Source organism: Chiloscyllium punctatum, chromosome 49, assembly GCF_047496795.1.
Source record: "Chiloscyllium punctatum isolate Juve2018m chromosome 49, sChiPun1.3, whole genome shotgun sequence".
In the NCBI taxonomy this organism is placed as follows: domain Eukaryota; kingdom Metazoa; phylum Chordata; class Chondrichthyes; order Orectolobiformes; family Hemiscylliidae; genus Chiloscyllium; species Chiloscyllium punctatum.
In genome coordinates, this window is record NC_092787.1 from 21,784,050 (window position 1) to 21,797,465 (window position 13,416).

Sequence of the window (13,416 nt, forward strand, 5' to 3'; positions counted from 1 at the left end):
GCTGTTTACTCCTAATGACATGTGGTGGTTTGGCTTCAGAACATTAACTGCAAAGAAAAGTTAACATGGATGCCTTTAGACATTCTCTGATCCGTAAACAGACTCTAAGCCTGTATTGTACATCTGGACCACACCTGATAATGTCTCCCATTCAGCTTAAAAACATGAAGCAACTTTGTCTGTGCATTGGACAAGAAGCAGCTGAGAGTGAATAGATTCATTGGGCAAAATACAATCAATCATCGTCGTTGATTTTAAATCATTGATAATCTCAGTTTGTTTAAAGGCATTCGGTGATGAGGCAGATAGGTTTTTGGAGAGAGATAAGTGGGTGAATAGCGGGACAGATGGATGCACAGATTGTTGAAGAGATGGTGGATAGATCAATAGATGAATACATGGGTGGATGGATGAATGTAAAGAATAAATAGGTTGATGTAAAGGTGAATAAATAGATGATGGATAGATGAATAGATAGATAGATGTGAGAATGGATTGATACATGGATGGATGGATGGATGGAAAGATGGATGTTTAGATGGAAAGTTGGATTGCTAGATAGAAAGTTGGATAGATTGATACATACAGAATGAGAGAGGGGGATGGAAAGAGAGACAGAAAAATAGAAAAGCCACATAGTGGGCTAACTATGCAGCAAATAATTCAGTCTATGTGCGGATTGGGTATGGAGCTGCCTATTGAATTCTTGTGGGTGGGGGGATTGACTTGATGTGGGACACCCTGGGGCGCAGCAGAAATCGCTTCTTTCCACCCTCTCCCCTTTCCCCCCGCCCCCCCCCCCCCGGCAGCCCCCTCCATCGCTCTCCTGTGGAACTGCCCAGTGTCATCTCCAGCACGAACAGGTGATGTGGCTGAGGAGACCGGGAAGCGGGCGGAAGGGAGAGAGCTGTTCCCGAGCTGCTGAGAGTCAGAGGAGCGGGAGAAGCCGCGAAGCTGCCCCGGGAGCTTCATCTCAGCGGGGCAGGAAGATTGGTTCGGATCGCTGAGGGGCAGGGAGCGCTCAGCCCGGGAGGGGAGATAACATTCCCCCCACCCCCCCTCAGTGGAAGTTGAGCATCTTTCCTCCTCCGTGCCCACGCCTTGGTTGCAGCCGGGCGGGAATGAGGAGCGAGCCGGGCCCGGGAAAAGCGGCAGCACGGCCGGCGGATGGGGCGGTGTGCCTGGGTCACTCTCTGCCCATCTCGGTGCTGAGGGGTGTCGCCAGGTTCCGGCTCCTGTGTCCTGTCAAGCAGCGGGCGATTGCTGACACTTGGGTGAAAGGAAGCGGCGCTGAGGCAGCTCCAGGCGAGATGTGCACTGAGTGTTACACCAACCAATCCTTTGTCTTCGACGATGGAATCGCTGAGACCTACGCGCCCAGGTCAAGTTTTTCTCATTAATTTCCCTCCCCAGCCCCTGGATTTGGAAGGAGGTGGGATTGAAGTGCATGACAATAACCCCCCACCCCGCTGTTTTTATTTTGTGTGTGTGTTTGTTCTGGTTTTATCAGGGTGAAACTGACTCTCCTGTTCAGGGTCTGCGGCAGTTTCCAGTCCCCCCTCCCCGGGTGGAAAGAAACAAGTTTTAAGAATTGACCACTCTCTCCCAAGTTATTATATCTGGGGGGGAAAAAAATCCCAGTGCAACGGCGGCCACTGTCGCCAGGACTGGAGACTTCACCCAGACTTCTTTGGATCGAATCTCACTGGGACAGCAGGTTAGGGCAGAAGGAATCGTCACTACCCCCCCTGCAGTTGTTCCCCCTTTTCTCCCCCTCCCCACCCCACCGCACCCCCCCAAAAGCGGTAACTTTCCACACTCTTGGAGGGGGGTTTGCACACACATAAACACACACACGGTTGTGGAGAAGCGAGCCAGCGTTGCTGGTCCGAGCTCCTGGTGCATTCGGAGATTTGACCACGAGAGTTGGACTGACTTTGCAAAAAGATTCTTTCGGAGCGGGTCTCCCAGCTGCGTTAGTATCGAAACTGCAACCCCCCCCGCGCTCCCACAATTGCAAAGATACGGCTGCATTGTTCGAATTAGATTCCCTCCAGTGTGGAAACAGGCCCTTCGGCCCAACAAGTCCAGTAACAGTAACCCACCCAGACCCATTCTCCTACCCTATTCCTCTACATTTTCCCCTGACTAAAACGCCTAACCTACACATCCCTGAACACTATGAACAATTTGGCTTGGCCAAAATTGCTTAACTTTCACATTTTTGTGACTAGGGGAGGAAGTGCAACTCCACGCAAACAGTCGCCTCGCGGGTGGGATTGAACCCGGGTTCCTGAGGCTATGAGGCAGCAGCGCTAGCCACTGAGCCACCGTGCCGCCCAAGTTGGCCTTTTATTATTTCAGCGCAATTTACCGGGGTCGCTTCCGCGTTATTTTGATCTCGAGACTGGTAATAAGGACCTAACTGAAACTCCTTAACCGTCTTCACTTTCGGTATGATACCAGCGGGCAGTTTCCTGACTGCAAGGGCTACAGAGGGAAAGTCTGCTCATGGTGCAAATGATTCGACCCTTCTCGTTTCTTCCGTTGCTCCAAAAAGAGATTTCTGGTCGGGACTCACTTTATAAAAACGTATAGTCGGCGCAGTCAATTTCACCCGCACTGTTACTTTTCTCAGCTGGAGTGATGCTGCTGTCCAATGGATCTTGCATTTCTTTTTACTACATCAGAAACATTGACATTTTGTTTCTCATTGGTCCTGTTACATTTGAATATTCTTAACCCCCACAGCTCTGGCCAGTGGCGGCTGATCTTTGATGCAAAGAAGTTGAAACAGCTGTAGTAAAAATTCCCCTTTTAAAGCTACAGCCCTTAAAGGAGAGAGGTAAACTGTACAGTATTGTCCCTGCACTCAGCTTCTTCCCCCTGAATAAGCCAAAGTGTGGATGCAATTGTACAATGAAACCGCTGAAAAATGTGTTGCTGGAAAAGCGCAGGTCAGGCAGCATCCAAGGAGCAGGAGAATCGACGTTTCGGGCATGAGCCCTTCTCCTGCTCCTTGGATGCTGCCTGACCTGCGCTTTTCCAGCAACACATTTTTCAGCTCTGATCTCCAGCAGCTGCAGTCCTCACTTTCTCCATTAATGAAACCGCATCTGGACCACTGCCGGCGTTTGTGGTTCCTCACTTGAGTGGGCATTGGAAGCAATTCCGATAAAGTTCACCAGATTAATCCCGGGCATGAAAGGCTTGTCTTCAGAGGAGAGACTGAGAGGTTGACAGTGTACAAGGACGCGAGATCTAACCCAGGTATATAAGATGCTGGAAGGAGAGGTCATTAGTTTTAGCACAAGGAGTGACACTTTTAATCGGAGGTGAGGAGAAATTGCAATTCTCAAAGATTCTTAAACCTTTGGAATTCGCTGCCCCAAAGCGTGGGGGATGCTGGGACATTGAGTAAATTTAAAGAGGAGATAGATTTTTAATTATTAACTAGCAATCAACAATTAGTAGTTAATTAGTTTGAAGGGTTAAGGAAAGTGGGCAGGGAAGTGAAGTCGAGGCTGAGATGGCCTCAGTCACGATCAGAATCAAATGCGGAGCAGGCGAGAAGCTGAATTGCCTATTCCCCCTCCGAGCTCTTACCTTTTTATTGTCCAAATACACTTGCTGCAGGAACATCGGTATTAATCAGTGTTTATTAATCAGTGTTTATTAATCAGTGTTTATTAATCAGTGTTTATTCATCAGTGTTTATTCATCAGTGTCATGGGGTTTATCTCGATCCATTGCCAGGTTAATCCTGGGGGCCTCAAAAGTTGAAAACAGCAACAACAGAAAATCAACTCTATCAAGAAATAAATTGTTACCTGACCCCCAAATCACGAAGATCAAATTAGAGTCATAGAGATGTACAGCACGGAAACAGACCTTTCGGTCCAACCCGTCCATGCCGACCAGGTATCCCAACCCAATCTAGTCCCATCTGCCAGCACCCGGCCCATACCCCTCCAAACCCTTCCTATTCATATACCCATCCAAATGCCTCTTAAATGTTGCAATTGTACCAGCCTCCACCACTTCCTCTGGTAGATCTTTCCATACACGTACCACCCTCTGTGTGAAAAAGTTGCCCCTTAGGTCTCTTTTATATCTTTCCGCTCTCACCCTAAACCAATGCCCTCTAGTTCTGGACTCCCCGACACCAGGGAAAAGACTTTGCCTAGTTACCAGATCCATGCCCCTCATAATTTTGTAAACCTCTATAAGGTCACCCCTCAGCCTCTGACGCTCCAGGGAAAACAGCCTCAGCCTGTTCAGCCTCTCCGTATAGCTCAAATCCTCCAACCCTGGCATCATCCTTGTAAATCTTTTCTGAACCCTTTCAAGTTTCACAACATCTTTCCAATAGGAAGGGGACCAGAATTGCATGCAATATTCCAACAGTGGCCTAACCAATGTCCTGTACAGCTGCAACGTGACCTCCCAACTCCTGTACTCAATACTCTGATCAATAAAGGTTGGGTCTGCTGCATGGTTGAATGAACACAACAACCAAAGGCAGGACTTACACAATTAAATGTGGGACCTTGGGACAGAGAGAGGCAAGGGTTCAGGTACATTATTCTTTGGAAGTTGTATTACAGGTTGTTTAAGAAGGCGTTTAGCATGCTTGCCTTCATTGGTCAGACCTTTGAGTTTGGTCGTCATGTTGAGGTTGTACAGGACATTGGTGAGGCCTGTTCTGGAGTGTTCACTCTGTTCTAGGAAGGATATTATTAAGCTGGAGATGGTTCAGAAGAGATTTATCAGGATGTTACCAGGAATGGAGGATTTGAGTTATAGGGAGAGGCTGGACACGCTGGGACTTTTTTTTCACTGGAGTACGGGAGGTTGAGGGGTGACCTTTACAGAGATTTATAAATCGCGACGGATGTCGATAAGGTGAATGGCAGGTGCCTTTTTCCTAGGGCGGGGGATTTCAGGACTGGGGGCATGTTTTTAAGGTGAGAGGAGAACAATTTAAAAAAGACACGAAGGGCATTTTTTTTTAAAAGAGAGTTGTTGGTGTGTGGAATAAACTTCCAGAGAAAGTGATGGATCCAGGTACGGTTACAACGTTTGGAAGACATTTGGATAGGTACACGAATAGGAAAGGTTTGGAGGGATATGGGCCAAGTGCAGGCAGGTGGTTTAAATTGGGATAATGCTCAGCTTGTGTCTGTGTGGTGTACGATTTTGTGACAATTACAGGGAAATCTGAAAGGTCACAGAGGTCAGACTCTCTCTCTCTCTCTGCCTTTCCAGCGATGCTGCCAGAATTATTGAAGATCTCCAGCTCTTCCGGTTTGAAGTTCAGTTTTGTTGACCTGCATGCAGAAAGCAGCAAGGTGGAGTATTCTTTGGCAAAAAAAAATGCCATGGATTCCTGATGGTCCTTGGAGAAAGGGGATTGAGATGGGGGATGTAAAGAATCTGGAAGGGGGCGGGGTGTCATTTAGGAAGAATGCTGAAGTAATAGTGATCAAAGTGAAAAGCTGTGCAAGGGATTAAATTCTCATTGAAAAGAAAGCGAATCTGGGTGATTTGGAAGATGTCTTGATTGTTGGAAATAGAACCAATACTGGCAGGACTTCAGCAGGTCTGGCAGCATCCGTGGACAGAGAAAGAGTTAAAATTTCAAGTTTGATTTGACTTCTTTCTAAGTTCAAAAGAATTTTTCTTCTTCTGACAAACATCAACCCTGTTTGTCTGTCCGCGGACACTGCTCAGTTCCTCCAGCACTTTTGGCTTTTATTTCAGATCTTCAGCGCCTGCAGCATTTTACTTGTGATTAATTGTCGGAATTTTCCGAAGTTACTTTATCAAACTCAAGACAGCAGCAGTGGCTAGAGACTGGGAGGGAACAGCTCCGCTTGGAAAGTGTTCAGAAGGCGCGATTCCAAAGAGAGAAACTGTTACTTGTAGGATTTTTTTTGTCACCTTCTGACAAATCTGCATCAATAGTTTATTGTGAAGCAGGGAGTTCATTATTACATTGTGACTTGCATTGGAACAGTGTGTTTCCTGAAAGGGTAACTCCCTCCTCCGGGAGCAGAGACCAGTTGGTGTGAAAAAAAAGTCGTTTATTATCAACTCGGGAAACTAAAATGAAGGAACGATGCTTCCATTGGAACAGTGTTTCCTGAAAGGGTAACTCCCTCCTCCGGGAGCAGAGATCAATTGGTGTGGAAAAAAAAAATTGCTTTTTTCAACTTGGGAAACCGAAATGAAGGAATGATGCTGAAAGCCGTTAGATTGTTGATTAACTGTTTAATCGAAGGGAGAGGTGTTACAGCTGCAACATAATTTATATGGTCAAATTGCAATTCTATATAGTCAGGCTCTCATAACCGAATGCAGGGAAATGATAATTTCTGAGTTTTGCATTGGAATTAATGTATGATATGAAACCTCGGATTGCAAATATCTCCAGTGAGATGCAAAATATTAATATCACACAATCTACTCTTCAATTTTAAAAAAAAATTATTAGAGTTACTCGATTTCTGGGAAGGAAGTCATCGGTCTTGTTGAATGAACTTGGTTATCTGCTTTCTTCTAGAATTCTGAATGGGACAATAAGTGGGGTTTGAATAAACCGTACTTTATATCGAACAGATAGTGAACCAATAGGACTTCTTGCCCACTGGTCCATGCCAGTGTTTGTGTTTCTTTCGACACCCTTTAAAAGTAGGGTAAAAACAATGACTGCAGATGCTGGAAACCAGATTCTGGATTAGTGGTGCTGGAAGAGCACAGCAGTTCAGGCAGCATCCAAGGAGCTTCGAAATCGACGTTTCGGGCAAAAGCCCTTCATCAGGAATAAAGGCAGTGAGCCTGAAGCGTGGAGAGATAAGCTAGAGGAGGGTGGGGGTGGGGAGAAAGTAGCATAGAGTACAATAGGTGAGTGGGGAGGGGATGAAGGTGATGGGTCAGGGAGGTAGCCAAACTATTCACCTCAACCACTTCATGAGGTTGTGAGTCCCATGCTGTAATCACTCTCTAGTTAGGTATGCTTCCCTGAATTTGTGGCTTTGGTTGTAGCTATCTTCAGTGTAGCGTTCCCAGTTTTGGACTCCACTTACAAATGCAAACACCTTCTTTACCCTAATCCAATCAAAGCCCTTCAGAGCTTTAAAAGCTTCAAATGCATCACCAACTCAGCCTTCTCTCTTTCAGAGGAAAGAGTCCCAGTTTGTTCCATCTCCCATGGCAGTTTACAACAGCTTTATGTTAATGAATACCGTGCCAGAAACAAACTTACCAATGTCAATGGAAACATCGCCATTTCAATTAGTCAAGACTCTTAATATTTTCTTGACTCAAGTCAAGCATGGAGGCCACCAATCATGTTTTCTGTTGATTTCTGGTCAATACTATTGCCAGCATATACCCATAACCCCAAGCAAGCAGGCTTCTTTTCTGTAAATATTACCATTTGACTACTTAGACATGCCACTGACTAGATTTGGAAACAGTAAAGGATAGGTTAGACAATGATCGGAAAAAAGGGTAAGTTTGGAATAATAATTGAAAAACTGGGGATATACCACAATTTGATTACCAGGTGAGACGCAGAAAGAATATTTGGCCAATGTTTCGAGCACAATTCATCAAAAGAAAACCTTAACAAATGCTTTAATTCTATTCCATTAGGTGCTAGTCACCTTGTTGTACCCACTCAGCTGTGCATAGCTTCTGATTGTAAAAGGTAATGGAACAGTGGGATGTAGAAGATACATCGATTTCTAAATCAAAAGATGAAATTTCTTGTTGACCTCCCTGCTATCCCAGCAGCTGGATAGTTTGCAATACATACTTTTATAAATTCCCTAATAATTGTCTAATTGTATGTTGAATGAGTTCTGGGAGAATTGTTCTTACAACCTTTCTTGTCAACTATTTAAAAAAAAAATGAGGTTGGTGAAGTGAGACTTTCCGAATCTAGTCCCTTTTTGGTTTATATTGGTGTCCACATTTTTCCTCTATCAAATGCAATAAGCCACGAGCCCTCATTATGCATAATTCGTTTGGGCAAATGTCAATCTTTACTAATGAGAAGAATGAATCTTTACCAATTTTGTAAATGCTTCCTCCTGTGCAGTCCCTTTAATATTCAAGTACTTCTGTCTTATAACTGGAGTTCTTGAAGTGAAAACAATTTCTAGCTGTGAACTATATAATGACAGATTAGCTCCCTTTGAATTGCATTCCATTTTTCTGTTAATATAAACTAACACTTATGCTTGTTTTGAAAATTGCCAACTATTGCCTTGATATCTTTGAGGACGTTATGACTTTCCTATTCATCATGTTTCCATTAATCCTGTAATCCTTCTTTATTGACATAATCCATCAAGCTTGCTTTCATGTCATCATGTAGTGTACGTGCAGCAAGTGTTGGTGGTTTAACAGTATTGATCTATCTCCAGTATCTCTGCTCTCACTATTTAATGATAGGATAATTAAGTTATCACATTTCCCTTAACCTCTTCACCTCCAGCAAGATGATAAAAAGATCAACTTGCATTCGTGTAGCACCTTAACATAATGAAAAACCAAAGGTACTGCAGAGCATCTTATCAGATGGTGTAGTAGAATTACAGCACAGAAGAAAGCTTTTCTGTCCATTCTTCTTGTGCTGGTCTTCTGAATGATTGACTCTCTGCCTTTTCACCAAAGCCCTGCAACTATTTCCTCTTCAGACAATTGTTCAAATTTTCTCTTGAAAGCCACGATTGAATCTGCCTCCACTTGCTAACCCCTTGCCCCTCGTGTCGTTGTGCTGCTTTTGGGAAAGTAGATGTCTACTTTTTATTGACCCCTCTGCCATCAATGGGAACAACCTCTCCCTCTATCCAGTGATCCAATCGTGATTGTAGCATTGTCAGAAGTGTCAGCGATTTGCAGAGATGAAGCCCGAGAGTGATTTGAAAATAAGAATGTGAGCATCAAGGACCAGGCACTATTGTGCTCAAGGCTCTTGACAACTGAAGGTACAGCTGGAGTGAGGAACACAGCCCAACAAGATTCAGTCCTCTGTCAGGAATCTGGAAAAGAGGTTGTTCACGCTGGCAGGGAGAAAGTGAGGAATGCAGATGCTGGAGATCAGAGTCGAGAGTGTGGTGCTGGAAAAGCACAGCAGATCAGGCAACATCCGAGAAGTGGGAAAATCCACGTTTCAGGCATAAACCCTTGTTTCATTCCTGATGAAGGGCTGTTGCCCGAAACGTCGATTCTCTTGCTCCTCGGATGCTGCCTGAACTGCTGTGCTTTTCCAGCACCACCCTCTCGATTGTTGATGCTGGCAGTAAATGTGTCCCTGTCCAAATTTGCCAAAAGTCTTAATGGCTTCAAAGTTGCAGTCATTTAACTTGAGTATTGAAAAAGAAAGAATTGTGGATTGGCTATGGTGTAGGGGTAGGTGGGTGTGGGCGAACGTTGGTGATCAGATTAGTTGTAGATAATTACTTGGTTCGCCGTTTGAACATTAGCCTTTATTGCCCGATAGGAAGTTTACTTAGGTGGGCCTGTCTTTTCTCTTGTCTTCATTTCTGATGGACAAATTTTCACTGTGGTTTGCCATCCTCTTCTAAAGAGGGAGGAATGGCAGATATATTTGTTGTGGTTCTGTTCGCCGAGCTGGGAATTTGTGTTGCAGACGTTTCGTCCCCTGTCTAGGTGACATCCTCAGTGCTTGGGAGCCTCCTGTGAAGCGCTTCTGTGCTGTTTCCTCCGGCATTTATAGTGGCCTGTCTCTGCCGCTTCCGGTTGTCAGTTCGAGCTGTCCGCTGTAGTGGCCGGTATATTGGGTCCAGGTCGATGTGTTTGTTGATCGACCTGGTCGATGTCCAGGTCGATCAGATATATTTAGCTGATTCTGAAGGATGTTGAGTAATTGTGCTCTCTTTCTCTATGATAATCAGGTTAGTTGAGTATCATCTCATAAGTTCAAAATAATTATAAGGCCACACTGGAGCTTATCACAGTATCCATATAGAAAGTCATCGATTGTGGGGATAAAAAAAACCTAGGAACAAGAAATTCATTTCACTGAAGCTGATCATACTGTGTGTCTCAATCCCTTCTCTTTCCGAAGGCACCTGTGATCCAGATTCCAGCCTCCATATGTCCATAAGGTTTTGACTGCGTGAGTTCTGCTTGCCTTCTCCATCTCAGTCTTGCAGCATTAACAACCCATTAATGGCTTATGAAATTCCTTTTTGCGTTTAACAGGTTTGAGATGCATTGTGAGACCATGCAAAGAGAAAGTGTGTATAAATGCTTCAGTGTCAGCTCCTGACATTGTATGTGGCAATTCATGACAACTGTTATGTTTTGAGTGCATCATTCGTGTTGTGAGGGGAAGCAGTCTAAGCCTTTTAGCGTCTTTCACACAAACTGAGCTGCACACTTCACCAGTAAAACATGTAATTGACTTACTGCTTTGCATATATCTTCCTGCAGAACATATTGGATTTAGATTAGAGCCTTTCAAGAAAGGGAGATCAGTGCGGAAGGGTAAAATATAAACTGGAACAGATTTATGTCAAAAGATGTTCTTGACAAAAAGAGAGAATATCCATTAATACAAAAAAAATGATTGAATGAATGTTGTTTTGGGGATAGGTTTCAACAGCAACGTCAATCTTTTTATACCTTGCTGTCACTGATGGATGTGTTGTGTATTTTGAACACTTTATTTTTATTTTCAGTTTTGCCAGGACTTGTTTTGTTTGCTTAATTAAACCCTTTCACGGGTCACCTAGTTTCACTAGGTTTCCCATACATTTTCTTTCAACTATGATTTATTTTCCCCTTACTTTTACTTTTCGGAAGCATTTCTTTTATAACACTGCCGTAGATGACAATCCCATTCTACAGTGTGCCATGTAGTGGCAGTATTGTGAAATAAATCAAGGCCAGGCAGTAATTATTGAGTTCAGATTTGTTATAGGAGGTACGGTTCGCCACTCAAATCCAATGAAAGATGGATTGTAGCCTTTCTCTGGGTTTGTTGCATGTAACACTGTTTGACAGTGGCTTGGAGTTTGTGGTTGTAACGACAATGAGACTGACACACATTGTCATTATTATGACGGTAACTTGTCAAGCCATGCACAGTTAACCATGGACGTCCAGACCTCCCTGTCAGTGACGTACTGTCCCTCCAAATGGTATATTGCTGCAGCATTCCTACAGAGAATCAATTCGAAATCATTGATTTGTTGGGAGCTTTATCTATATAAGTGTTACAATTGCTGCTAAAAAGGAAAATAAAAGTTAACAGAAAAACAACAGACCCAAGCTGGAATGGCATAATGGCTCAGTGGTTAGCACTGCTGCCTCACAGCACCAGGGTCCCAGGTTTGATTCCAGCCGTGGATGACTGTCTGTGTGGGTTTCCTCCCACAGTCCAAAGATGTGCAGGTCAGGTGAATTGGCCATGCTAAGTTGCCCACAGTGTTAGGTGCATTAGTCAGAAGGAGATGGGTCTGGGTGGGTTAGTCTTCGGAGGGGCGGTGTGGACTTGTTGGGCCATAGGGAATCGATTCTAAAAGATGCTTGAAATCTGAAAGTAAAACAGAAAATGCTGGAAACACTCAGCAGGTCAGACAGTATTCATGATGAGAAAGATACCTAATAAGGCTTATTTTTTCAGGTCAGGAATAAGTGGGTGTTTATTCCTATATTATGGTATAATTATTTGTCACCTACCTCCCCGTCCTCAAACATTTTACTCTTGTTCTCTTTTACTAGAAATTAAAACTGTAGTCTGTTTTTAGATTTAAAGTGGTGTTGTGATATTTAATCTCCTGCCTAAGTCTAAATCTTCCTTTCAATTTATGCACAGTTTGTTTAAGTACAATTTCATATTGCTTGCTTTTTACTTTCTGCTTTTCTAACTGTGGGAATTCTTCAAACTAGTTATTGGAATGCCAACCATTCATTAAAAATAGTATCAGATTTAAAGTGACACTGAAAAGGAGAGAGCCTGTACTCTAGGGGCCACTGATCCCTGGGATTGGGGAGGATTGGACTTGTCATACAATCCCTACAATGTGGAAGCAGGCCATTCGGCCCATCAGGTCTACACTGACCCTCTGAACAGCATTTCACTCAGATCTACATCTGTACTCTATCCCTGTAACCCTGCTAAGCCACCCAGCCTGCACATCCCTGGACACTGAGGCAATTTAACACGGCCAATCCACCCTAACTTGCAGATCTTTGGACTATGGGAGGAAACCAGAGCACCCAGAGGAAACTCACGTAGACATTAAAATGTGCAAACTCCACACAGTCTCAAGATGGAATGCAACATGCAAGTCCACATACGTATGCCGCAAAAAGACATGTGTATATGTGAAAATGTTAAGCATTGTTCCAAATGTAATGGTGTGTTACATTCTCTCTGGAGCCACATTCCTGAAAGGGAACCAGGTATAAAGTGGCTAAATGGGGTATTACCTCGAGGACGAGTCTCCATGGCTGAGATTTGCACAAAAGTCAATTAATTTCTATGAATGGGATGTTGCAAACTAGGAACAATCTGATTAAAATTCCAACCATTTTCCACGGCTACTGCACCCTTACACTGCCATAGGCTTTCAGGCTGTATGGGCAACACTTGCTTGGATAAGAAACCAGACAGTTATTCTCTCCTTTCAGAGTGTCAAAACCACATGGTACAAAAGCTTCAACTGTTCCTAATATTTTAACCGGACCTTTAACTGGCACACCAGCAGTTGGGCTGAAAGTCATTTCTGTATGGTGGCTTAGTGGTTAGCTACTGCCTCACAGCACCAGGGACCCAAGTTCAATTCCACCCTTGGGTGACTGTCTGTATGGAGTTTACACATTCTCCCTGTGTCTGCATGGGTTTCCACCGGGTACCCCAGTTTCCTCCCATAGTCACAAAGGTGTGCAGGTTAGGTGAAATGGACATGCTAAATTGCCCATAGTGTTCAGGGATGTGTAGGTTAGGGGTAAATGGGTTTGGATTGGTTACTCTTTGGAGGTTCGGTGTGGACTTGTTGGGCCAAAGGGCCTGTCCCCACACTGTAGGGATTCTATGTTTGAGCTAAACCGGAGTGAGCAAGTCAGGTGTGTGTCCCACTGAATTGTCCAGCATTCAGAGCTCCTTCCCAGAGTGTGCCATCTCCTGCCCATGCCATCTCTCTCAGTCATTGTAAGAGCTAAAGATGAAGCTGGCAAAACTGAAGTAATGTCTGTTAAACACTTAACGTTTCCAATGTCTCATTATATCCACATTATATGAGGGATGTGTTTGCACTGGAGAGGAGAGTTACCAGGATGTTGCCTGGGATGAAGAGTTTCAGTTTATGAAGAGAGATTGGACAGACTGGGGCTATTTTCCCTGGAACAGAGAAGATGGGGGAGGCGAAGGAG

The 13,416-nt window shown here is 44.2% G+C and overlaps 1 protein-coding gene across 7 annotated transcripts in view; it reads left to right on the forward strand.

Moving 5' to 3' along the window:
• The first annotated feature begins 920 nt into the window (after positions 1-920).
• kcnt1b (potassium sodium-activated channel subfamily T member 1b) overlaps positions 921-13,416 on the forward strand; it is a 412,195-nt gene continuing 399,699 nt past the window's right edge. For 2 of the 7 annotated variants that reach the window (XM_072565807.1, XM_072565812.1), the window contains exon 1: positions 921-1,381. In XM_072565807.1, coding sequence (XP_072421908.1) covers positions 1,122-1,381 — 260 coding nt within the window. In that variant the 5' untranslated portion in view covers positions 921-1,121. The remainder of the gene's footprint in view (positions 1,382-13,416) is intronic. The other 5 variants (XM_072565806.1, XM_072565811.1, XM_072565808.1 and 2 more) reach the window with 3 other exon arrangements.